The sequence below is a fragment of the Stegodyphus dumicola genome, chromosome 8 (genome assembly GCF_044657685.1).
Source record: "Stegodyphus dumicola isolate Sdum_Otavi_A_Nest chromosome 8, ASM4465768v1".
NCBI classification, from domain to species: domain Eukaryota; kingdom Metazoa; phylum Arthropoda; class Arachnida; order Araneae; family Eresidae; genus Stegodyphus; species Stegodyphus dumicola.
This window is the reverse complement of record NC_140775.1, coordinates 78,962,902-78,990,230: the sequence shown is the minus strand read 5'-3', so window position 1 is coordinate 78,990,230 and position 27,329 is coordinate 78,962,902. Positions and strand designations below refer to the sequence as shown.

General features: G+C 31.1%; 1 protein-coding gene across 2 annotated transcripts in view; it reads right to left on the bottom strand.

Moving 5' to 3' along the window:
• LOC118190119 (uncharacterized) overlaps positions 1–27,329 on the bottom strand; it is a 209,504-nt gene that overhangs the window by 59,456 nt on the left and 122,719 nt on the right. For both annotated transcript variants that reach the window (XM_085822021.1, XM_085822022.1), the window contains 13 exons: positions 26,406–26,459; positions 24,021–24,074; positions 22,685–22,738; positions 22,505–22,558; positions 20,170–20,223; positions 17,740–17,847; positions 15,650–15,757; positions 12,142–12,249; positions 10,926–10,979; positions 10,046–10,099; positions 5,411–5,464; positions 2,326–2,433; positions 1,912–1,965 (listed from right to left, as the gene is read on the bottom strand). In XM_085822021.1, coding sequence (XP_085678147.1) covers positions 1,912–1,965; positions 2,326–2,433; positions 5,411–5,464; positions 10,046–10,099; positions 10,926–10,979; positions 12,142–12,249; positions 15,650–15,757; positions 17,740–17,847; positions 20,170–20,223; positions 22,505–22,558; positions 22,685–22,738; positions 24,021–24,074; positions 26,406–26,459 — 918 coding nt within the window. The remainder of the gene's footprint in view (positions 1–1,911; positions 1,966–2,325; positions 2,434–5,410; positions 5,465–10,045; positions 10,100–10,925; positions 10,980–12,141; positions 12,250–15,649; positions 15,758–17,739; positions 17,848–20,169; positions 20,224–22,504; positions 22,559–22,684; positions 22,739–24,020; positions 24,075–26,405; positions 26,460–27,329) is intronic.

Sequence of the window (27,329 nt, the reverse complement as noted above, 5' to 3'; positions counted from 1 at the left end):
TACCAAGGATTTAAAAAAAAAAAAATATTGCGAATATGTTTTTCAGTGTCATATAAAATTGCTTTTTTATTTTAAATATAAATACATATAAAAGCTTCTGGTTCATAATGAGTTAGTTCCGTAAATATTTTGTTTCTTGAAAAAATAGATTTCGAATAAAGATTTTCCTTCGTGTTCAGGAGCTGCTCAAAAATAATTTGCTGTTCTCTGGAAACGTGAAGTCCAGACCCGGTTGTTAACATCAATATCAATTTTACTAACTGATTCAAGAAATGTTTCTATGGATAACAGAATAGATATGTACAATACATATATGTTGATACTGAGATTCAGTTTCAATACAATATTGTTGCGTGCGTACGGGTTCGTAATAGACTGAATGCACAAGCCCGATAATAGGTTAATAAAAGTTTATTTTTATCAAAAGGAATTGTTCAGAAATCTGGAATTTTCCACAGAAATATTCGTATAAGTATTCACAGTATCACACAGTATAATCAGTAGTTGCACTTCAAACTACAAATAACGTTAAACACAACGTAATGCAAAGAACATCTAAAGAAAAAGCTAAGCTGGATATCTCAGTTCACGCGGAACTAAAAACCTCGCAACAAGAATAACTAAGCAACTGAACTCAGATGCTCTCTCTTCGGCCTTAAATAGTTTTCAATCGGTCGCAAGATATTTCTAGTACTTTCTACCTCTCGAAGTTACAGAAAAGCAATAAGAGGGTGGAATGACCGTTACAGTTAGCATAGTGATCAATTACATATATTCAATTTCAATACATATTGCAATGATGCAGGGACCGGACAAAAAATGTCACCAAATGTTCGCGAAAACCGTTGTTAGCTTGGCGATATCTCATCAAATTACTCATTACCCATTTATTCAATGTTGAATGCACTTGCCCCTGTATTCTTACTTTTCCGCCATAGCTTTCTTTTAAAATTTATCTCGTGCTACATTACACAAAATATAACAATATTACTTATAATTCTACTAAAATTACCTATCTAAGTACAAAATTCGTAACAATATCATCTCATGAGAGGTATTGGCTGGAGTTGGAATCATTGTCAAAACTCCACCCGCAATATGAAAGTATGGAAGTTAAGCTTCAGGTGCAGAGTATTAAAGCCAAGACCGAAGACAGGACACAGGAAAATTATTTTTATCGCAGAAAGGCTATTAATTTCGTTTTGGCATTTTGCGTCGAAAACTTTAAATGTCCGTTTCACTTTTCAAATTGTTACCACCAAATATTATCGCCCTGTGTTATTTTTAAAGAAATTAAATAATGAAGAATCTGCATGAATGTATGTATGTTTCTAGCATTCTGATAAAACAACGGTACCTACAACCATCAAATTCTGAATAACGTAATCCTCCACCAAATATGGGCATCTGGAAGCCCTAATCTGGAATTTGTTTTATTATCGATTTTCATATTTTTTAACACTTTAACGAACTTTTAATTAACAAACTCAATGATTTCGAAGCCAGCAACGGCAACATTGTACGAAAAAAAAAAATACATTATCATCTCCAGCAAGCGAGACACTCTGTATCCGAAACTCTAAAGATATGCTCATTTTAAAATTATTTTGCGATATTGCTGTTGAATTGAATTTTATGGTTTAAGTGCGAAGAACATGATATTTAATAAATAAAGATAACACAAAAACGTTAAAAAAAACGCCCCTTTAGGTTTAATGTAAAATCTGTGTAATGTAGCCTATGCTCCTTCTAAAAACTCAAAACCTTTGAGCTTATTCGTGCTTTATTTCATTTGCATTTTGGTGAAAGTAGCCTAATAATAAAAAAATAACTGGATTACTTAAAATGAAATCTCACACAGACTTTTATGTACTTAAATTATATTTTCAAATTGAAAAATTCACAACTTACAGCAGGTCCTGGAGATCCTCTAAGTCCTGGAGGTCCTGGTAATCCTGAAGTTCCCTATAATTTTGGAAGACAAATTTTCAGATAGTCTGAATTAAAATTACTGTAGTTTTACACTAAAACTTCAAACTTTTGTTAATTCTAGGACAAAATTAACAGTAACTAACGAAATTTATTAAAGTGTATTTTTTCTTTATAATATATAATATTTTAATTATAGCATTTTTTTAATATTTATGGGGTCTTCTCTAGTTTTTTAGAATAGGTAGATACTTATGATCACTTTAATATGTTAAGCAATAAAATTAGAGGAAACTATAGGGGTTGCCAATAAAATCTGCCAAGAACAAGAAATTTCATACTTTAATATTCTTAGGAAAATCAAACTTCAAAATTAGGGTACTTTAAACTACATACCGTAGGTCCAACAGGTCCCTGATCACCTGGAGGACCTGCAGATCCCCTGTCTCCTTTCTCTCCCGGAAGGCCTACGTCCCCTTGTTTTCCTGCTGGTCCAGGAGGTCCCTGTAATAGTTTAGTCAACAAATGAGTACAGATGCAAAATATGTACTACAAATTCAATTCAAGAGTATTAATAGATAAGTAGTATCTTCATAATTTTAACCATCGAAGATATTATCGCGAGAAATCCTTTATCATCAACAAAAATATTAGAAACTTTAATGCTGCACAAATAATTCACGCGTAAGTTAAAAAGTAAATAAATAACAGTGTAATAGATTGAAATAAATAGCGTGATAGTTTAAAAATAAATGTTTTGTTCTACAAAAACTAACATTGAGCATTTTAAAATTTAAAGCATTATGAGATGCCTTGAGATCAGAATTTAATATAATATCTTTCACCTTCTAGCGAACGGCGCATTAAATAATCTTTTATATAACTATTCACAAATAAGCAGTATAATGCCCAGAATTGATTTTATGGTTTAACACGATAAAGTCCTTCAGCAACAGAATCTTTAATATATACTTCAGTACTTCAAATTATATAAAGGCGTTTGTCGAAAATATAATAGCTTAATTAAGAATATAAAAAACTAAGACTCTAGGAAACATGATTTATGAGAACTTTGCGAAAGAAATGTTTTCGTATTTATCTTACACGCACAAAAAAAAAATCATAAGCCGTGCACTAGACTTTACAATGAACTACAAAAGCCGTGGACTAGACTTTACAATGAACAAATAACAGATAAGACTACTAGAGTTTATAATATTGACTGTTCGATCCTAAGTCAGATTTAAATATGCATATATATAAATGCTTTGAATCCATACGGACTAATTTCAACACAATTCGCTGTAATATTCTTACAAATTACTGATTTAATGACAGTAACAACACAAATAAAGACAAATGTCAATGGTTAGTCTTTGAGTAGAGCATTTATCACGTTTCACAAGCTTGAGAATGAAGAGGAATATTTTAGAATTTATTTCAATTACGAAATTAACGTATTCGTTGCAACAAAATTAAATATATTTAAAAACTTTATTAAATTATACTATTTTAATGATTAGATAAAGTTATTCTTTTCTACTAGTTTTCTTCTAATTATTTCAGATGGAATGAATTAATAAATAATTGTAACAATAATTCTATATTACTATATAACTAATAGTGTTATCTTGATAGGGAAATGAACGTACTATAATTGTGAAAGTAAAATATGTTAAGAGTATAGCAAAAGCATTTGACTAGATGGAACTGATAACTAATCATTCAATATGTGACCTTGGCGTGTTACTGAATCACGAAAGCCCATTTCTAACAATGCAGTTCCAGAACTACCACACCCAAACTTCCTCGGAACACTTTTTGATGAAACGTTGGTTTCCGCAATTGATGAATGCATTAGATAATGCTGCCAAAATATTTTATATCACAGCTATACATCCATTCATTTCTGACTAATTTTTCTCATAACTTAAGGTATAGTTTAATCAGTGATTTCAGATAATCAGTGAAGACAAATTTTTCAAAGAGATCAGTAGTTGAAGGTTAAATATAATTCTAAAAAATCGTTGTTTTTTATGACATAATTTGCACTGGAAATTTTTATCCTTATTTCGAGACGTTTATGCTCTTTATTTCTTCACGAATTTACATTTTCGATCTGTTAATACATTAACATCAAAATTATGCATGTTTTTTTAAAAGTACATAATTTAATTAAATTTTAATTAGTAAGGTATAAGTTTTGTTTCATTTTTATTACCCAGTTGTTTTGTACTTTAATTTTCTACGGTGCTCTTGTTTTTCTGCCTCATGCTCTCTCTGACTGTATATGCGAAGTAACGCCTTATTTAAACTGAAGTGAAAGTTGTGGAAGACAAGTAAAACTTCCTGTTCGTTTCAATGACGTTATTGACTCTTCTTGAACTTATAACTCTTTCATATTAATTTAAAACTTAACTATGTTTTTGTTTGTGAGCATAATTTCAATTTATATATTTGTATCAGTGTTTTATTTGTATAGATATGTTTTCAGAGTAATTTAACTTCGTTACTGTTAGGGGAGTGAGGTAGGCAACAATTATTATTGGTCATAAAAAATAACTACAACTTCTTCTACTAGAAAATAACTACTACTTTCACTTCACCTATCGCTTAACTTAAGTGTTGTCATGACTGAATTCAACAAGGAGTTATAGAGCGCTACAAAGAATAATAAAGATCTTATAATACGAAAAAATTGATTCTTCCTTTTGTTTTTTGCCGTTTAAATTATTAACAAAAATAACTTTGTAAGCAACTACAAAATTATGCTACAATGGGAGAAGCAGTCAGTTTATTTTACGTATTAAAACTAAAGCACGGTAGCTATGTTCTGTCGTTATCTTTCAATTAAATCATATCCCATGCGTCGAGCCAATGTTCCCATTGAGCTAATTATGAGATAAAAGATGAATTTTTCACATATTATTAACCATATTTTTAAAAGATATTAGTAAATATTCGATATAGTTTTATTATGAAAACATACATACGTTATTGGATACATACATGAATACATGATATGGATGGATACATACATGAGTACGATATAGTTGGAACATACTTAATTATCTTAAATACACGAGGCCTTTATGCCCATGGGAAGAGAGGCCTCCTTGCAGAACTTTTTAAGGGAAATTAGCTCGTATTCATTTCGCATATGGGGAAAACCAGGAAAAGCATCCAGCACTTTGTCGTTATTTGGACTCGGATCGAAATACTAGTGTTCCGCGATCTTATCGTTCGGCTGCTCGTACGTTAATAAATGCTGAGTTTGAAGAATCCATCAGCATAATTAAATATAACATTTTTTTTCGGGAGTTGGAAGGTCTTTTTGCAGTGACTTTAAAATTATAATTAGTTACATTTATATACAGTGAGAAATGCATTAGTTTTTACACCTCTGAAGGATTCATATAAGTGAGATAAACGCGTAACTCAAAATAGGACAAATTTAAATGAGCAAAAGGAATAAACTTACTGGTTTTCCAGCAGTTCCTGGAACTCCCATTTTACCAGATTCACCAGGTGGTCCCTAGAACATAACAAAAGAAAAATATTACTTCTGAAATTATAACACACCGCCGAATTATAACACTTTCAAAGAATGCACATCGACAAAGCCATTAGTGTTACTTCTTAAGTCCTCATCAACGTTTAACAGACTTAAAAGGCGACGAAATACATTTTCATAATCACTATCACTAAAGGTTTGTCTCCTGTTATTACTGAAGGGTTCAACAATCACAAGTAATAATGGAAATTTTTTGATTTATTATACGAATATGTGGTGATCAAGTTACATAATTCACATTATTTCTCTCTTTCACAATTCGTCACTTTCGCTGAATTAATTTTTTTAAGCATTCATTTAAGACTTAGGCTATAATTTTTCATTAACTTTCTCTAGCTGCTTCTTAAGCAATTGGAAAACCTTTTTGTCAAATCCTTTAGAAGATCTGACATTAGATTTTTCATTTTCTGTTACAAATGGAAATCGAATGAATTAAACCTATGTCGTTAGAGTAATAGAATATTTGTATACTATTGTACATCTGTAAGTTGAAATTTGATTGCCAGAAAATATATTGATAGTTGTAACCTACTCTCTTCAAGATGCAAGGGATAGATATTTCAGAAATTTTTAAAATTTCATTATATTTAAGCTGAATTTAAGTTTTTTTATTTATAAACTGGTAAAATATAAATAAATGTTTTGATTAAATTAATCTCATATATTGATTATATTAAGAAGTGAACATTCTAAACAAACGTGCAATCTAATATCAGTATAAAAGCCCATTAAAATGTAAAGCAGATTATTTTCCCGCTCAAATTACAAATAATAGGATGAAAATTTTTATTTCATGGTACTCTACCACGGCAGTTCTCAACAGGTTGTATGCATTAATATTTTGGGGGATATGGCTATGAGAACTCAAAAGTGTTTAGTTACAAAGTTGAGAAGTTGGCAAAACTAGCAGTATTAATTTCTAAGGAAAGAACTATAGTCTAAGTTCTGTCTGTAAACATTTTAACGAGTCTCCCTCTTCTTCCTACCTAAAATTACCTACAAAATTCAATGTGTTATATACTGTAAGTTTAAATCAAAGCTATCTGTAAAAATATAATAGTATGTTAATGCTATATATACATATATATTTCTAAGTGATAAAATGAAGCATGAAGCATTGATAATCGCTTAACGACTATAAATAATATACACTTAACGACTAACTACAGACTTTCGTTTTGGCTGGCAGGTCGTGTGTCGGCCAAGCATTTATTAACAGTACTTTTTTATATGAAATGGTAGTATTGTCAGTATTTTTAACCTTTCTGATCTTTCTTCCATCTTTATTTTTGTTTTTTAAACCTTTTGAATTCTTATCACCTTTTGTTTTTTATTTTAGGTAATGCTTTGTCTGTTAAGGTTAAATTAAAAGGTTCTCTACATTTTAATTTGTTTATTATCCATGCTGTTATTAAAAATACAAAAATATAATGTTTATTTACACTGTAGATACTGCTAAAATAGTAGTACTATACTAAAAATAAAAATTCAATCCAAAGTTATTGTAAAAATTAATACTAATGTAATTTATAAAATCAAGTTTTAATCTTTAATTGTGCTGAATTGTAAATCACTAGACATGTTCTGGGGTTAAGATAGATGTGTTTTTGATGAAGAACCTCCTCAGCTTAGTTTGAAAAGTTTGTTTCTTTTTTTTTTCTCATAGTTCTCGCAATACCAACTCACAGCATCTTGAATAATACGTTCAACCTTTGCAAATTGTTTGGCATTAGCGTCCATTGCTTCAAAACCGGCGAAAGCATTATTTAGTTTCAAAAAAGAAATGGATAAACACTTTGAATTTTTTTCCTGGCTCTTCTTATTTCTCTTCTTCCTCCCTCACTTTTTTCTTCTGCTACTGTTTAGTGCTCCCAATTCAATCAGCTCTTCATCCGATGGTTCTTTTATTTACCAATCTAGAATTTCTTTTACCTCATCCTCTTCCCATTTCTGTTTTAGATCTTTCGCAATTTTAACATTTCTTCTACAGTTTCTTCAAGCTCCTCTCCTTTTTCGAATTCTTCAGACGTACTATTTCCGTGACATTTTAGAACATTTTCCAAATTCGCTACGCACTTCCATTCAATCAAAGTATTCTTGATACAGTGAAGTATACTATTCTGCTTTCAAAATTACTTCAAAAATAAATCAGCATTATAATTTACGGCTTCGACGGCTAGTGCGAATGTTATTCTAAGGTAGTGAGTGACCTTTGAATGCAGAAAGAGCATCCTGGTCCATTAGTTTAATGATACAAGTTGTGTTAGGAGGCATAAAATCACTTAAAAATGTCATTATGAAAATTGTCCAAGTGAAGAGAATGGCCAGGGGCATTGTCCATAACTAATAAAAATTTGAAAGGTATACTTCTTGCGGCACGACATGCAATTCTCCTTCTTCGAAAAATATTTGACTCATCAAAAGTTTTTGCTTTGAGTGGTAGTGAACAAGTAATGAATTATTGTTAACAATTCTTAAACTCACGAGGGTTTTCAAAGTGGTAAATTAGAGAAGAATTTAACTTGAAACCTGCATTATTCCCTCCAATAAAGTTAACCGAATTTTTAGTCTTAAATCTTCTTAGATCTCAAGAATTTTTAGTCTTAAACCTTCTTAGATCTAAGAAGTCTTAAATCTTCTTTTTGCTTCTTTTGGTGTATGTACGTCCTAGCAGGCATGCGTTCATATTGCAGACTACTTTCGTCTACGTTAAATATTTGTCCTAGTAGATCACTTTTTCTGTGACTACAGACGAATCGAAACTCTTAACGAGTTTTGGAGCATTATTTTCATCCGCACTTCCTTTTTATCCTATAACATACACATCCTATAACAAAGCAAATCCTTTTTTAAATGCTTAAACCATCAAGTATTAGCCTGGATATCTTCTTCGTAATTATTTTCAGCCTGCGACTTTAAGCTATGAAACAGTCCTTCGCTTGCAATATGTGAAGATTCATGGATATATTTTTCGAATTAAATCTTAGATCCAAATAAGCAAAATTTCTTCACCTTATAAGGTATTTCTCCCGATTTCCTAGCTTCCTTCGTGGTGTAGTGGTTCAGCACGCTGGGCCGGTATTCCAGAGGTCCGTGGTTCGATTCCCGGCGAAGGCGGTTGCTATTTTTCTTCTTTTCTGCTTCCAGTTAGCCTAATGACTCTACAACCTCACCAATAATTCTTCGTTACTGCTTGATTATGACTTTAAGATTTCATAGTTGCAGATCTTTTAATACCTTCCCGAATTCTTTCTTTATGTTTAGGAATGGTTGATACGGAAGAATGCGATAACTTTAAACCACGCGCTATTAAAGTTATTTTACTTCCGCCTTCATAATGGCTGGATAACTTTCATCTTACACTCCAAATCAGCCACTTATCTTGACTTCATAGCTATCGTATAAATGTAGTTATTTTCCGTTTAGGAGATCTTTTATGAGCCATTCAGTAGAATTTAGTTAGTATTACACACACATACACAATAGATGTTTGAACGACTGAGTTTATATGTGCGAGATATGCTTACGTCTGTGCGATGCTAAATGTTGCCTGATAATGTTAAAGCCAGCTTTTTTTTAAAATTTATAGTTAGAAAAACTATCCACCTATTACCAAAAATGCTGAAAAAAAATGCATTTTCAGATTGAAAATTTGTCTGTAGAACACAAATATCTTAAATGTGCAACTTTGTAAAAGCCATCACGCGATCACAAAGAAAACTTTGTTTATAGCGTAAAATCATCTTGAATTTATGCGTATTACCTAGTTATGTTATATTAATCTGTTTTTGAATTTACGATACAAAAAGTACTTACCTGTCACAAAACAAACAAAAAAAAAGTTCGCAGATTAAATTTCTGTCAGTGGAATACAAAATATCTCAAACGTGTTACTTTGAGGTCACTACATCCCCGCTCTGGGCGTGGGTAATTTGCGTGCCTGCAAATCTGATCTGTGATCTCTGAGAACAAGCATATGAGTAGGAACTAGTAGCATATGAGTGAACAAGCATATGAGTAGGAACTAGCATAGGAGCCTACTAGTAGGATCAACCAGGTAGCTTTTTTACGTTCACAGAATGTTTGAACTGTGCGCAACTTGAAACCACCAGTGATAGCGCACACTCTAGAAATGCGTGGGAGCCGCTGTTTTACGCCGGCCCCTCATTTATTTCACACCCACAGAATCGCACATGGCGACAAACAGAACTTTGCTTACGGGGTAAATTTGGCAGATTTATATGATAATGCTAGTTATCGAATACGTTTCAATAGTTATTATTATTGTAAAATCCATTTCTTTACTTTTTTATTTTTTGTAATCGTAAATGTGACCCTTCATAAGTCGTGTAGGTCGTAAATCGACTACCAAGTGTGTTTTAAAAATAATTTTTGCATCGCTTATTCTGATAAAACACTCATTTATATATATACTATAAGAACGAAGATAACATGAGTATACTGATATCTAATAAATCATTCTGGAAAACATTTTGCCCATTGAAAGATCTAGTCGACTTTATATACTTAAATTTCACTTACTGGAGGTCCCGGATTGCCAGGGCTTCCATCATTTCCATCCTTTCCAGTAGCGCCCTGTTTAAAAAAAGAAATATTATGATCACACAATTGTATTAAATTGTAGTAAATGAAGAACACTTCTTATTCAGTGAATGATGTGTATGATTGAAATTACTATTAATCATTATTAATTTTTTATATTACATTGAACAACAGATTTTGACTTTCTTCCTGTACCTTAATGTTAAATCTTATACATCCCATTATAAATTTTATACTCGTTAAAAGAAAAAAAAGACTGAAATTAAATATTTAGTTGTACTTATAATATTAATAATAATCACAGTAAGAGTTCGAAATTTTAACTAAAACTCTGAGTTAGAGTGAGTTAAAATGAATTTTAACTAAAACAGATCTGAAGTTCATCGAAAACGAAGTTTAGGTAATCAATTAAATTTAGATAAATTCCTGAAACTGGCTGATTTTCACAGCAGATTGGTTTAACAAATAACTACCTCCAGATCTAACTGGTATTTTAGTATGCTGCAAAAATGTTTTTCATCACGTTCGACAATGCATAAAAATAAATAAGAATATATGACATATTTACACAATTACTGGAGAAATTATGGCAAAGTAGTATTTGTAATAGCAGCAGACTAGTCATATTCTATGGTCCCACCACAAGTCTTGATCTAATTCTCTTCCTAGGAATCTTCAAAACGTAAATTACTAAGCAATATGGATTGTCCTATTTATGTTAGCATGCGAAAATTAGTAATAATTAATCTTTTTTTCATAGTTATGATTCTTAACTTCAGTTTTATCCTCTTTTTAAAAATGATTTGACATTAAATGTGGATAGAAAAAATTGTTTACAACATTTGATATTCTATTTTACCTTTGGCCCAGGAACACCTGGTTCTCCTGCTGGCCCTGGAAAACCAGGATTACCCTAAAAACAGAAAACAAATGTCAAACTGTTAGACTCTTTCTATAAATTAGATGCAAAAAAAGGAAAATATAAACAGCAAAAAAACAAAATAAAATTTGTTTGGTTAATCTGATTACGACAAAGCACTGAAGGGTTACCTGCCTATGGGGAGGAATGACTTCGTGGAGGACGTTTTAAATGAAGCTTTTCGTATACGCGTTACACACGGGGAAAACCACGAAAACACCTATGCAGCCAGCCCGTTTGCAGGATTCGAAACTCGGACCGAACTACTAGTGTTCAACGACTTTACAGGACAAACGCTGGCGGCCATATGAAATTTGAATGAGATCTGAATATTTTAGAATCAATTTATTTACATAAGTATTTTCGGTTAATTTACTATTTAAACAACTCTAATTTTGCTTTAATGCGAAGCTTTCTAAATAAATGAATTTAAATTAAACCTTGCGTCTTAGTAATTTGCTAAAATGTAACGAAGCGATATACTTCTCCATATGTATCTTTAAACGCGGAACTAGAAGACTTAAAGCATATAACAAAATTTACAGCTGTAATTAAACTTAAATATGCCAAGTTGAAAATTAAGTAGGCTGGGTTTTTTTATGTATTTAAAGAGTTATATTCTCTTTTTATTTTGGCATATACTTAGAAAACAAATGAACTATAATAATTACAGATGATTTAGAACTTTCCTCAACTGCTTTTTCGATACTTTGACGAATCTGTTCTGATGTGATGGCCTCGCTGATTTCCGTATGCATGTCATGTTTCGAAATTTGCTGACCAAAACCTGGTATCGCTTCATGTCAAGTTTGGTTTACGAAATTTCTGCTAAAACATATTTTGATCTTTCACGTAAATAAGATATTTATTCTTACAGAAACTAAAGCATTTTTTTCAGTTATCGTTATGATTTATTATAATTGGTAGAGAAACAGATTCGCTAACGCTTTCAGCAATACAGACAGAGACTTTTGACATAACTTCTATATGATAAGCGCACTGATGTTCATGAGGGATTTTGAAAAATAATGGTAAATTTTCCTAAAACCTTTTGTCATTATATTTTTAATTGTGATTATTATATGAATAATCTCTAAAAATATATATTACAGAATATTATAGTGCTTAATCACTAAAATATTAAAGTGTTACACACGGGCAAACCTTTAGGCCCTGCTGGCCCGGGAGGACCTCTTGGTCCTGGAGGTCCTTGCAGTCCCATTTTACCATCTTCTCCTTTCGGTCCTGGTGGTCCACGAGGTCCCTATATTAAGCAAATATTTTAGGTTAAAAAATAAATAATACAAAGGTAATGTATAACATCTATAAAATGATCACAGTAATATTTCATTAAGATATTAAAAAGGCAAAGTATTTAGAAAATGTTATATACGTTGAGTTATATTCTTTGTGCAAAATTTAATAATTTTTTCTTCGAGCAACTCAGCGAAATTAAAATTTGATTATCTTCTAAATATAGCATGAAAACAGAAAGCAAAACATTTCTAGTTTTATTTCTGTAAAATTATACGAAATACAAATTTTAGTTTAATTTCTCATTCTCTGAAAAATCTTTCCTTCTTCCTAATCTGAAAGACAAACTCAGCTAGTTGTCTTGAAACACTGGAAAAAGGAATAGTTATTGGAATAAAAAATAAGTAATAAATAGCATATTTAATATATCTTACAATCATACAAATATGCTAGAATTAAAAGACGTACATGCAAACTGATGTGCGGCTCCTTAATGCAGTGGTTCACGAACAAATCGGTTCAAAAATAAATATTCGAAACGAAAAATGTCTTGGATGACGAACGATGTCCCGAGATATAAGCAAGTAAGTGGTAATAAATGATACTCCGAAATCCACTTAATGCAGCGGATGAAATATCTTTAGAAATAGAACATAGAATATTTTTCACGAGAATATTTTTCAATTTTCGTTTCCATTTCTGCCGATAGGTGGCGCTACCTTTTCTTTTTACTCTTATAATGTATAAACAGGACTGTGGCTTTCTCTTTGTTGCAGATTTCTTTGCTCCTGATAAAGAGGAACCTGTAACTGTTTAACCGCGAAATCTATAGAGTTCTTAACTAAATTTATGCCAAACACAAGGTTGTTGCTTTGTTAATTTAATGTTTCTCTTTTGTTTTGACCAAATGAATGGATTTTAAGGCTAACTGCACTTGAAATTTCAAATAATGGTAGATTACCTATAACAGAATAGGAGAACCATTTATTGAAACAAATGCCGTTAATTTCAATTTTAAAATGTCCACAATTTTTCAAAGTTTGATGTGCGCAACTTTTGGATCATCTTGTAATTATGATTTTGATTAGTATTCAGTTTCATAAGTAGGTGCCGAATTTATTTAGTGCAACCTTAGAAATTTTTTAAGTACGCTATATACTTTAGATTCAAAGCTATGGTATGGATTATATCTTGGATAATTCTGCCGGCTACATTTACGTTCCTTTTTTCATATGGGTTTAAATACATAACTAATGGCTTGTCTATCTTAACTCTATGACCATAAGAGAGCAGGGATCTACGCAGACTTTTTAAACCCATGCAGCGAAGAAATACGAAACTTAAGAGGCAGCTAGATAGTAGCAAAATTAGATAACAATTGAAATTTATTTCATTTAAGAGTTTTTATAATGTCAAATAATACAGACTCAATCCATGATAAGAATTTGTATATAAATGCAAAGGGTGTACTTAATTAATGAGTTAAATTTATGTACGGTCAACCTAAGGATAATTTGTTGCATACGCTTTTGAACACAAAAGTAAAGCAGTGATGTTTCATAAATTTTCATGTTAATTACCGAGAATATTATAAAGATGCAAAGATAAAACCATATCCCACCGTAAGTATTTGGTACTGACATGCATACATTTTATTACATATAAATTTTGAATAAAAAAAAGAAGAAAATTAAAATTGAAATATGAGAACTTCAAGATGCTTCTGTTTTCTGATTTACGACTATTTGACGCTTCCCGATTTTCTTCCTAAATTTCTCTTGGGATAGAGGACCTGTAATTTCACTGTTACGATGTAAAGCGGAAGATACCTATGCACACATAGTTTACTCGAACCGGATGAATTCTACAACTCGTTATATTCTATCTTTTTCATCACGATGAAGGAAATGCTAATAAAGCTGGTGATGCAGTTATCCAAACCGCACATAAATGGAATGGAGACATTTCTCTTTTGGCCTGACGACAGAAATGGGAACATATTACAGATAGTAAATGTTCAGGAAAGGGATGGGAAGACCGCCCCCCCCACACACACAAAAAAAAAATAATTCTCCCTCTCCACCAGTGAAGCAACAGCAAACTGCAGTTCTTTCAACATATAAAAAAAATTTGCTCGTGCTTAACCTACTATAGAACATACGAATTCATGATTTTGATTAAATAAATTATTCTGATGAACATCTGAACATATCTTTAGAAATATTTCCAAATACATAGAAACCGAGAAAAAAATTCAGTTTAATTTTTCAATTTTATATTAAAACCGTGTACGCAATCTCGTGTAAATTACTTATTTATATAAATATAAGTGATAATATTAAATACAATGTAATAATATATATATAGAGAGAGAGAGACTGATTGTTATTTTCAAATGTTAAAGCCAATTAAGGGATATTAAAATTTAAATAATTTAAAATAGATCTGAATATGAAAAATTATGCCAAAACGATAAACGTAATTAGAACTAAAACTGACGTGGTGAATTTTTGTTTTAAGAAAAAGTGATTAATTAACTACACAAATTAAAATTTTAATTGGATATTAGAAAAAATATAAAACAGAGAAAATTCTGCCTTGGTTATTATGATTTTCCAAAACTTATGTTTCAAAACGAAAAAATGATTTTGAGAAGCAGCAAGAAAGCTTTATTCAGTCAAAGTATACTGCATGAAATAAAACCTGAATGCATGACGAAATAGGAATAATTATCTATCATTAAAATTGCAGACTTGGTCGATTACTATAACTGATAATTCATGATGCGCATTGAACAGATGCCAAATTGAAACTCAGTCTCCTGAAAACACTGCTCCCCTTTTAAATGTCATAACGGTAAAGTAGCCAGATAGCAAGAACAAGACATGTCGGTTCAACTTCGCGAAGGATCATTACCAATGTACACTGCACATTTTAAATGACCACACATGAATAAAAATAAGCATTGCACAGAAACTCAGTAAAGTATGAATATGAGCCTTCTTTCCATTATATAATTTACTATGGATGTCACAACATTAAAAGAAAATAAATGGGGCACCTTCAATCAAATACAACATCCAGAGTGCATTTCCTATTATTCTCGTGTTTTCTTATATTTTGCAAATGAATCTGTTTAAATCGTTGTCATTCGACGGAAAATTTTCAGTGATATCTTGAGAGATATTGGAACTATCTTTCTTTCTTTTTTATCGACGATACTGAATGAAATTATTCAAATAAGTTCAAAATTTTCTCTACATTCAGACTTTTTATTGAATCAAATACAAACGCACGTCTTTGGATGCAGAAATATGGCCTAATACTTAATTTTTAGTTACTAATGTTAACGCCATATCTTTGAAGGAATTAGAGGAAATATTAAAAAAAAAGAAAGAATATTATTTTACATGTTCTCCGTCTTTTCCTGTTGGTCCGGGAGGTCCAGGAAGGCCATCTTCACCTTTAGGTCCTTGTTTTCCTTCTGGACCCGGAGGACCAGCTATACCTTCTCCACCCTAAAAATCAAATCACTAGCATAAGACAGTGCATTAAAATATTACATACACATAATCCATTCACAGGATATCAATTTCATTTTATTTTTGAAGTTTCACGATAAATAAGATGTTTAAGTTTTTAAGGATTCCAGGTTTTAAAATAATTTTTAAGTACATTTAAACTAGCTACGCACTCTGAATAACAGTTACAAGCAATTTTTTCGTATTATAAAAAAATACACTTTCATTATACTTTAATTATGCCTTATCTTATTTTAGCTGCGCACAACCATAATAATGATGCTATAAATATGCACTGAGAGAATAGTATTATTAAAAAGTTATTATTATAAAATTGCGTTATAAAAATATTTCATAATGCTTCTTCCCGTTGGTATATATAAGAGATAAAATTACTCACACGTATAAATATATCAAGCGTAAGAATTGTATTGTAAAGTTTAAATGATTAAGCGTAGTGCATCTATTTTTTAATTTATTTACTTATTTATTTTTCAAAATACATTTTAACACAACTTTGCATTAGATTTTCACAAGAAAGTACTCGTGGTACATTCATTCCATTCTGCAATTTTAAAAGTTCACAGAAATAACTATTTCTGTTACATCAAAACATTCTAAGCTAAAATGCTTAAAAGTGGGAATAGCTTTTCTCCAGAATTTTAAACTTTCTAGAAATATATATCTTTTGTGAAATTTACTTCTATAGTAAAGTATAATAAAAATATTAAAACGTGAAATAATATTTTTTCTGCGAATGTTCTGAATTTTACAGTGTCCAAACTGTAGATTGTTACAGAATTAGAAATTAAAGATTCTTCTTTCTACTCTCTGTAATGAAGTTATAAAATTTTAGATTTTGAAAAAAATCAAATATTTTAGCCTTTTATTTTAAGCTTGCTTTTTTATATCTGTCTTCTGGTTTCAAACACAATAACACTCGCTCCAGAAAAGTATGTACAACATTTCAACTAGAAAAACAGTTTTTAGCGTTAGATGCAAAAATAGCGGCTTAACAGTAACCAGAGAGTTTAATTAAGATTACACCCAGCTTAGTGCATCAGAGGCTCATTTTAATAAAATAAACCCATCCTCGATTAAGGTCTTTCAGTAAAAAGCACTGTATTACATTTTCTAATGTGTAAATGAGAATATGAATTAGTGTTCTTCCTAGAAACTCGTAACTGAGGAAAAATTCTTTATTTGGATTTATAGAAAGCCGGAGCTGTGTTGTAAGTTGCTGTTAGACTTCCAAGAGTAGTTTTCCGTAGCATTGTAAGCTATAAATAGTAGTTTCTTAAATGAAGTTTTTTTTTTTTTTTTTTTTTTTTTTTTTGTGTGTGTGTGTGTGTGTGTGTGTGTGTGTGTTACGCGTTTTTTAAATGAATTAGGTAAAAACTCGCTGGCAAAAACTCAACATTATCAGTACTCTAGCTATTTATCAGTACAATCGTTAGGCTAAATTGGCAGATTCAGTGTACTGGAAAGTGTAAAAATTGCAAGTTAAAAATGTATTTCTATCATGTATATCTAGAAATATTTAGAAAATACCTTTTATTTTGTATCACTTCGCAATGAACTGACTTTCATTTGTCTCTCCAGGAAAATTTGAAGTTTCTTCACTTTAAATCTTATCCAAAAACTCCTATTCCAAAGAATTACTTTTGCATCCAGTTGAAAACATTTAGCATTATAATATGCTAACAACTGTATAGTTCACAACACCAGGATATTTAAATTACGCACTTTAAAATTCTAACTACACAAAAAATATATTAATAATATACAGAATAAGTTTGCTTCACTAATGATTCTCTTATTCCCTATTCAGCTTTCATTAGTTCTAATGAAACAAAATTTATATAGTAGTATTATGTGAAACTAGATATATTATTCAATAACTTGAAACTCATTAAAATAACGCATAGACAATTGATATCGCAACCATATTTTCACGAATTAAGTACGTTAGTAGTTACCTTTGAGCCTGGTGGTCCTGGTTCACCAGGTTGTCCAGCAGGACCAGGGGGTCCAACTTTACCGTGATCCCCTCTATCACCTTTCGGTCCTCGAGGTCCAGGAAGACCCTATAAAGAAAATATGGTGTAAGATCTTTTAATAAAAATGTTGAAATTTGACTAAAAAACACTTTTGATCTGTCATGAGAATGTCTATAATGATTATTATTGAGTGCAACATCCTTTGAAAGGACAAATAGCGAATATTCAGTTTTTTTTTCATAGTAACAGTATTCTCAAAAAAACTTCTATTTTTTAAGATATATATATGTAATATAAATGTAGAGTTTGATGTATTTTTCAACAATATACAGTGTATACTTTCATAAACCACCTTTATTACATAATTAATAAAATAATGAACATAATGAAGCAATGCAAACGCTCAGACGGGCGCACTTGCTTTTTAACGATCTCAGTATAGAGTTCACGTGTTACAGAATAACTGAGAGAGGCTGCAAGCTACATATTTATTTGGCGAAAGAAAGCGGTAGAGAGAAATACTATATTATAATGATTAAAAAGTGGTGAAGCTGTTTTTTTCTCTCAGTAGAAGGACATAATATGGCTTCAGTAGCATTGGTTAATTTACTTTAATTGATTTTGGCATGAATATTGGACAAGAGATGCACTTTCCCTTTTGCCGTTGGGGCGTTACGTGCGTCATCTCTGTTACATAAGAATCATATGGCGGCCATTAACTTTGGAGCATATACTTAAGAAATATTTATCATAAGAATCTGAGTTTTCTTAAAATAAAAAATAAATAAATAAAAAATTAAAAAGAAGACTTAAGCAATTAAAAATTGCAGTTAAAAATTTATTTTGCATATACATACGATAGAGACCCAGAGGCGCAAAAGCTAGCGCGTCGCGTGGCAGCACGACAGGTCTGGGATTCTATCTCCAGGAAGGAAACGGTTGACTCAGCCTTTCATCCTTTGAGTAGGTCGATAAAATGAGTACCAAGTTCGCTTGGGATTTGGCTGTGTTTATTTGTCAAGGGCAAAGCACTCGAGGCCTATCTACTTAAGGGAACAGATGCTTTCGTGCAGCATTTATTACGGGAAACTGGCTCGTATACACGTTATACATGCTGAAAACCACGAAAAGGCCAATGCTGCCATCCTGTTCACGGGATTGGAACCTACAAGAGTTCAGCGATTTTGTCGCTCGGCCACTAGTTTGCTTGGGGACTAAACACCGGGGGTCATTCGACAAACCGACCACTTGTCCGAGGTATATGCTCATGCATGCCGGAGCCCAGGGCCAAGAAAGCAGTCAAGAAGCAATCAGGGCACTGCTCACTAAAGGTTGTTGCGCCATTCATTTTTAGTATATACGATATTGTATGCAGTACAAACGTAGCGTTGGCTTATTAATTAATGACAAAAATGAATACTGTTTTCAAATCAAGGCGTTTTTACGTTTTTTTTTTTTTTTTTTTATCGGAAGAAACAAACACCTAAATGTGTTTATTATTTTTAATTATACACTACTGTAATCAACAAAACATATGCATGCAAATGCATGTTAAGCACATTATTTTGGATTTTAAGTATTGCAAAGTTAAATAATTAAAAAGCTCGTAATTCTATATTCTATATAAACATTAACTAATTTGAAACCAAATTATTGTTTTATACGGGTCGGCCAGGATATGTGGTAACTGTTCTGTCGGGAACCAAATAAATCCAACGAACAATAGGTGAGATAATTAAAAAATTAGTTAAAAAAATTATTCAACTATTTATACACAGTAGTATATTCACTTCAAAACTAACGTTTAACGGTAACGCATGATACACAACTAATAAATAAAATTATCACTTAATAAAATACTGAATTACAATATCAGTCAAAATGTTGCTCATTAAGCAGTATCCTTATTATGTTAGGTGTAACAGTAAAAATGTAACCAGAGAAACCCAGTGCTGAATCACACGTAATCCCTAGTACACAGCCACATAAATCTACTCTAAAGACATTTTTAATTTATTTATAGACTACACTAAACCGAAAAGGTATTTATTGTATCGTATCAATCTGTATGTATTGTAATGCCAAGTTACCAAGTATTTATTGTAACGTCTTAACATATCTTCATGAATAAAACCACTTCAAGCAAAAGATTTCAGAAATCTATGATATTTTATGTAACCAAAAATAATGTCATTTCAATCATGTCTGTATCTCAATGTTCAGTGTTACATAATATCATAATATTAATTCAGTTATCGTGTCTAACAGATCATTATTTCTCTTCCTTATACTTATTATCACTTTATATCATAAATATTATTTACTTTACATTTGATCTTTTGTGATGCCAGTTGAGAACGGATAGAATTAGATCTTAGGATGGAAATTACTTGACTGAATGTGACTCACCTGAAGTCCAGCCGGACCTGGTGGCCCTGGTGGTCCAGTTGGTCCATCTTCACCCTAAAAATATAAATAATACTGCAGAAAAAATAAGACATCTGTTTTTCTATTTAAAGACAGTCGGTTCTTAGAATATGACTCGATATATTGCAGAATAGTTTGTGAAAATTATGAGATCAATTAATCATTTTTTGTAGTTGTTAGAATACGCAAATATAAATAACCAATTAAATTTTAATTTCTTGAATATAATTTAATTGACAGAAAAATCTCTTTTTGTGAAATCACTCTAAAAGTAGGAACGCGTATATTATCAAAGATGTTTGTTTTACCTGGCAATTTGAAATCAAACTCACAACATGCTAAAAAATTCTAAATGCTAAATTCTTTCATTTTGTCAATAGAAATTAGAAGCTGAGTAGACTACTCAACTAATTAGAAGCTGAAGTATTGAAGATATAGAATTTTTCAGATTACCCTTGTAGGGTTTATATTTATTTTAACTAACATTTATTTTAAGTTTAAGCTATCTTTCATGTCAAGCCTTTACTTTCCCCTGGAATTGCCAATGCCAGAGTATGTAAATTTTAGTAGAACGCGCAGAGTATTCAAATTTTTAACAGAAGTAAATTGAGTTAAATAGAAAGGAAACGAGATTGTAAATGTGCTTCTTGAATCGCGAGCGTGAAGGTTGCTAGGTAGAAATTTTTAAGAACCGCGCGTTTCGGTCTGTGTGCCTATTTCGGCAGTTCGTTGAATCTTTCAACTTCTTAAACAGTAAGTTTGCCGAATCTCAGCTGTATCTTAGAACGCGCTTAAGTTAGTTACGATTATAGAGCCTCGTAGATAGTGATTTCGTTATTTATTCATCCTGTCATTTATTTTTAGTTGTACTTTTCTATTTGGTTTAACCGCCGGGTCGGCGTAGTTTGTGAGCGTCAAGTGAGCGCGACCGTGATTTCTAAAGTGAAATAAAAAGGGATTTAAACCTTTCTTACGAGTTTGTATAATTTACAGTTCATAGCAGTCACTACTACTGTTGCGGACAAGTTGGGGCCACGCAACATCATACCCTTAAGTATTTAATACAACAAAGCTAGAGATTGTGAAGTTTCAAATGATTTACAGCTTTCCCCGATGTTTTTCGTTGTAGAATATAAACTTAGTCCTTAGTTAAGTAAAACAACCGAGGCAACTTTGTTTGAGAATCGAACCATGTACGTTCTCTTTTAATGTTCTCTGTCAATCCATATATGTTTTTCAACAGTATGTTCTCTTTTGGTCATTTCGATCCATATTTATGCGCAGTTTTATTTCAGTATATCTGTAGTAAAATGAAGTCATTCCTATTGTACAACCAACCAATCAAAAGATATTTGAACCCACAAATGAAACACTGCATTCTGTATAGGTACACTAAAAACATAAATTATGATATTCCTATGTAGTATGATTGCAAACATAATATACGTTTTAGTCAAAAGCTAAAAAAGCTGTTATATTTAGAATTTTCCAGGAATCATTAGACGATTTTTAACTACAATTTAAGACTTAAGCACAGTTCAAATCCGGAAGTTTCATCATAGAAGGCAATAAAAATTTTAATTCAACAGCATGGGCTCTTCTTACAACTAATTTGCACCACAAATCTGACCCCACCAAGAGGTAACTTTAAATGATTGCAATGATAGTATAGACAAACCGTTGTTGGTAATTATCATAAAATAAATTAATTTAAACTTAAAGCCCATCCTCTTCGTATGCAAATTAGAAAAAGGGCAATTAATATAACTTTCTTATGTCTAAATTAAAAATATACATTAATTAGTCAGTGGTTTCAAAATTATAAAGCTACTTTACGTAAAGCTTAAGCAAAAAACAGACAAATGATGTCGTTCATTCTAGTTTTGTTCACGTGTTACTTTGACTGGCATTCAAGAAACTGAATTATAATAATAAGAAGAATAAGTGCTAGAATAGAATCTTAAAATCTATATTCTTTCCTTCGATCCAAAAGAAATATTTATTTTATTTCAGCTTTCATGTTCATTTAAAAAGAAGACTGGATTAGATAATTAAATTAAAGAACATTTTAAAGCAGAAGAGAAGAAAATAGCTATTATGAAGTTCTTATAGAATAGTGCAGGATATTTTTAACTGTTTTCTTATGATTATTAAAATAAACACCTAAATTTTATTTCCTAAATCGTATAGGCGAGAAAACAACACGTTTGGAATTTAAAAATAAAAAGTCTATCTGAGATTGACATTTGCTTTATAGAAACTTAAAATTTCTTGCCAGTGTCAATCTTAGGATAAATTTTCCTAAATTTTAAGTTACCTTCGGACCTCTTGAGCCTTGTGGACCTGTCATACCTCTTTCACCTTCAGGACCCTAAAATAAAAAAAAGTATTTTTTATAAATATTGCATTCTCTTTTCACTGAAAAATATTACTCTAAGGTTATTACATACAGATCAGGAAGTATGATTAATTGAAAATATCACAAAAATGCGCTTACTGCTGGACCTGGATCTCCTCTTAATCCCTGAGGTCCTGGTGATCCAACGGGACCCTGAAAGTGAAAAAAAATATTCCCGTTAATCAAATGATAAACCATTGTACCAATCAGTAATTTATTTATACAAATTCGGATTCGTCGTCCTGATCATTATAGTAGCGTTACTGACAACTGCATCATTGGGCCCGAGCTCGAAACCTGGTGAAGCCCTGAGAGGACACTTAAAATACACAGTGAACTAGAAATCCTATAAATGGACTTGATATAGGAGACGAAGGAAGATAGACTTCTGGGCCCGTCTCCCTGTCACAAAATTTGGACGGAACCGAGCAAGTCTTGCTGTTATCTATAACGTGCCGAAAGCTCATGCCAATGACAGACGCAATCCCGTGTTCCTCACTAAGAAGTGTGTTTATACTAACAAGCGATATAAGTTACAACAATAACACATTTGGATACATTTTCAGTCCTAATTGTGCAGCGTGTGATGCCGAACTTATAACCGAAAAATCGTTCATCTTTATTGAGAAACATTTTCGGTAGATAACTCTGATGCTAGGAGGATAATTCAAACCTTACTGATTGGTTGCCAATTTTGAAATGTTTTTGATTTTAATGGAATATTTTTCGGAATTTAATTCTATTTATGCTATTTCTTTCTCTTAGTGCGTTCTTAAATGTTTATTTTAAATTTTATGGGCTTTTAAATTCCATTTTGTATTTTTTAAATTACCTCTGTGTCTGCGCTGTGTTATTTCTAAATTTTAAATAACAATCTTTTGTTAACCACTACTAATAGAGATAATTTTTAAAAACTTATCATTATTAACTTCACATTAATTCTTGTACGAAATGAGTGTCATGTAATGATGTTTATAATTCTGTCTTTTTATTTCTATCATTAAAATTATAAAGATCATCAATACCTATACCCGATTTTGAGAACATTATTGCAGTCTCATACTTCTTCTAAAATCCACAATTATACATATAGAATAAAAAAATAAATAAATTTAAAAGCATAAAGGAAAAAAGTTACTTTTTCAAACTCCCAAATTAAAGGATATTACATTTATTAAATCTAAATTAACTACCGCATATTTTTACAATTTTGCATAACTATATTTTTATAAGATTTAACAGATGAATAATTTATGGATATTCGGATTGAAAAATACAACTTAAAGTATTCGGGATTAATTAAATGCAAATTTGTGTGCTTAGTTTAAACATATAGTAAATTTTGTATACTCAGTTAATCTCCTAGTCAGTTTTAAAGTGTTTAAAATGAAAATAAATAAAATAAAAATCACAGAATGTTTAAGTAAATACTTACAATATCTCCTTTGGCTCCTTTTAGACCCTTCTGTCCAGGTGGGCCCGTATCACCCTACGTACATAAACAATAGTATAATAAGACTTTCATATCTAACGTACATTTATATCAAATAAATAAATTATAAGTAAAACTTCCTTCAATAAATTCATCTGCTACATTAGCTCATTTTCCGTTGCTTATACAAAACATGGATACATGTTACTATAGTTAACGATAAAAAATCATAATTAACGAAGGAAAGGTTATAATCTTTAAGTAGAAAGCTCGAGCGAACATAATTATACTACGACAAAAAATCTGTTACGTGTATTGGCACCGATATGAATTACATGTCTGTTATGTCTATGAAACAATTAATTTGTGTTATAATAGCTACATTCTCAATCACATGCAAGATATTTTACAGTTGCAAATATCAGTTTTTATCTGTACCTCATATTATGTCAATATTAAAATTCATAACTATTAACAACAATATTAACTTGTTGGAGAAGTTAAAGCAACAAGAAGCAGCGTAATATTCATAAATTTTCAGGACTAGTTCTGGAGGTTTAAATATAGAACCTGCTTCTTCAGCTGCAAAACTGCAAATCGCATTACTCTTTACGACACTATTTAAAAAGTGTAATATTTAAATAATTCACAGTTGTGATTACATCATTTTTGCAAATTCTAGATTTCCCATTTTTCTCGATGTGGATTAAACTGAAGTTTTCAAAGAGAGAAATATTCAATATCATATGGTTATTAACATTTTAAAAGTTTAAAATAATTTTTGTGTTCTCATTACTAAAAAAAAACGCAAATCAAAATTTCTATTATATTTTAGATAACAAGCTAAAAATTTTAATTTTTAAAAACAGGTTTAAAATAAAATCTCCTGCACAGCTGCTTACTTAACGATATTATACATATGTATATCTTTTTATATGCAGTTATGTTTGTTCTTATATTTATTTTCAGGAATCCGTCAAATAATAATAGCTGTTTTATATTCAATTAATAATAATTTCTATATACTACAGCATTTTTAGTAGAGAGTTCTTAAATATCCAGTGGAAATTAAGATAATATAAATAAGAATTTTAATAAAGAGTAAGTATTTAAGTTGTATGACAAATAAATTTTAGCCACTTGAAATTTTCATTTTATTTTCATGATTATGGTTCACTTTTTTTTCCATACCTTTCATTTTCGCATTAATCTAAAAATTCTAAATCAAATATAAGAAGTAAATGAAATAAAGTAACCAGTTTATAGCTGTATTTTGAACGACTGAAAGATGCAGATCGTTATAATGTGGATATACGTTATTGCTCTGAAAGAAAACATACTCTGCATTCCGAAGGGATGCCAAAAGTTTTTAATTTTGCTATTCGCTTCGCGAACAGCATGAACTGGCGTTTCTTAATAAAATAACTTGCATTTCCGCAAGTGAATAATAATTATATTATACACTTGATATTAAGTACTTTGCTGATTCTCTCGAGACAGATTCGACGATTTTAAAAATGTCTTCAGTGTCAGTAACGGCACACACTCGTCGGGGTTAAATGTGGCCTTGACCGTTACTCCCGACAGGCACTTATCGCTTCGTGTTTCCCAACCGCGCAGAATGCAGCGAAAATGAAAAGAGGTAAATAATGGCCTAATTGGCCACGTTCCCTCCCACAGTTGTATGATGATCATAGAAAAGAGTTCTAAAAATATGGCAAATAGAAATGCACTTTCGGCTCTTTTTCAGCTGGCATTGCAATGTAGCTACTGCTGATTTGAAAACGTACCTTTAGAATATTGTCTTTGTTAATTTTCAGATAAGAGCCTAAAGAATACGAAAGAATTTTTCCCCTGGGCATGGAGACAATATTTGTCTATTCGCAGTTTTCTAAATAGGTCTTGACAGCTAGTGAAAACGGGAAAGAAGCATTTTTAAGACCAATTTGAGACACAACAAATTTATCTTTGGAGAGGAAAGAAGAATGAGCAAATAAGAGTTTTTGGAAGGCGGTGAAGTGGTTAAAAGGTTACAGACTGATTTCTGAAAACCATTACTGAAAATAAGATTTATATAGAATAAGATTACTTAAATCTACTGCCTGAAACATACTCTTTGCCGCATAATTTATTTTACATACATTATAATAAAAAAAGAAAATAACTGCTAAATTTATAAACGAAGTAATAGTTTTCTTTCTCTTAGTTACGCACAAATAAAATTCATCAGATAAAAATTGTATCAGCAAGTGGAAAGTAATATTAGTACGAAAATTCAAAACAAGTTTAATAATTACTATGCAAACATTTAGCGATTAAACAAAGATAATTATTATTACTGAAAAATTCATAAATAAATTTAATAATTATATCATAATAAAGTATTACTTTGTCACCATCCTCTCCTGCAGGACCTGCTGGTCCTGGTGGTCCCGGAAGACCCTGAATAAAAGAGATTAAAGAATATTAAACAAATAAACGAATGCTCCATAATTGTGACACTCAGACAAATATGCAACTAATATACTATTACTTCGATATTAAAAGGCAATTTTTTAAGTTTATAAACATCTGCAAGAACGAGATGCCCTTTACGATATCGATGCCGTTTCCGATTTGAAATATGTTAGCTAGTAATTATCTTGTAAAAGACTAGCTAAATATTATGTTGCAAAGATAATCTAAAAATCTTCGTAATCCCATGCAACCAACTAGTATTTGATGTAACTTCTGAGAATTTGCCCAAATAAAACAAAGTAAACTTGTAAGGTTTTATGTTAATTAACTCTCATCTAACTATTTTATCTTGTACGGTCATTTATTTTTTCGTCATCTCGCAGTAGTATACAAATCACTTAACAAATATATAAGAATGGAGTTCTTGAAGTAAGAAAGTGAACTTTGTCATTGCCCCTGACCTTGTGAAAGTTTTCGCCCAGCTCATAGAATTGTTTAGCCAGTTTTAATCTTTCGCTAGCTAGTTTCGCTAGCTTTAATCTCATTTAGAATCCTGAGTCAAACGTTTGAAAATTTATATTCCTGAGGTAAAGCTCGATAGAAATATGAATAGATAGAAATCATCTTTATGAACTCAAGCGTAAAATATTTTAAATTTACCTCAACCTCTTATGTAAATTAGCTGTGCATTTGTGTTGAGTTCACGTTTAATAAAAAGGTTTATTTAAACATATTTCTAAGTTACAGCTGTTTTTACTAAGGCGGGTGGTTGAGTCATTTCACAGCCTCTAGGAAAACAGTTAACTAGGCTTCCACACATACTGTTCAAGAACGTAGTGACTGCTGATGTATGAT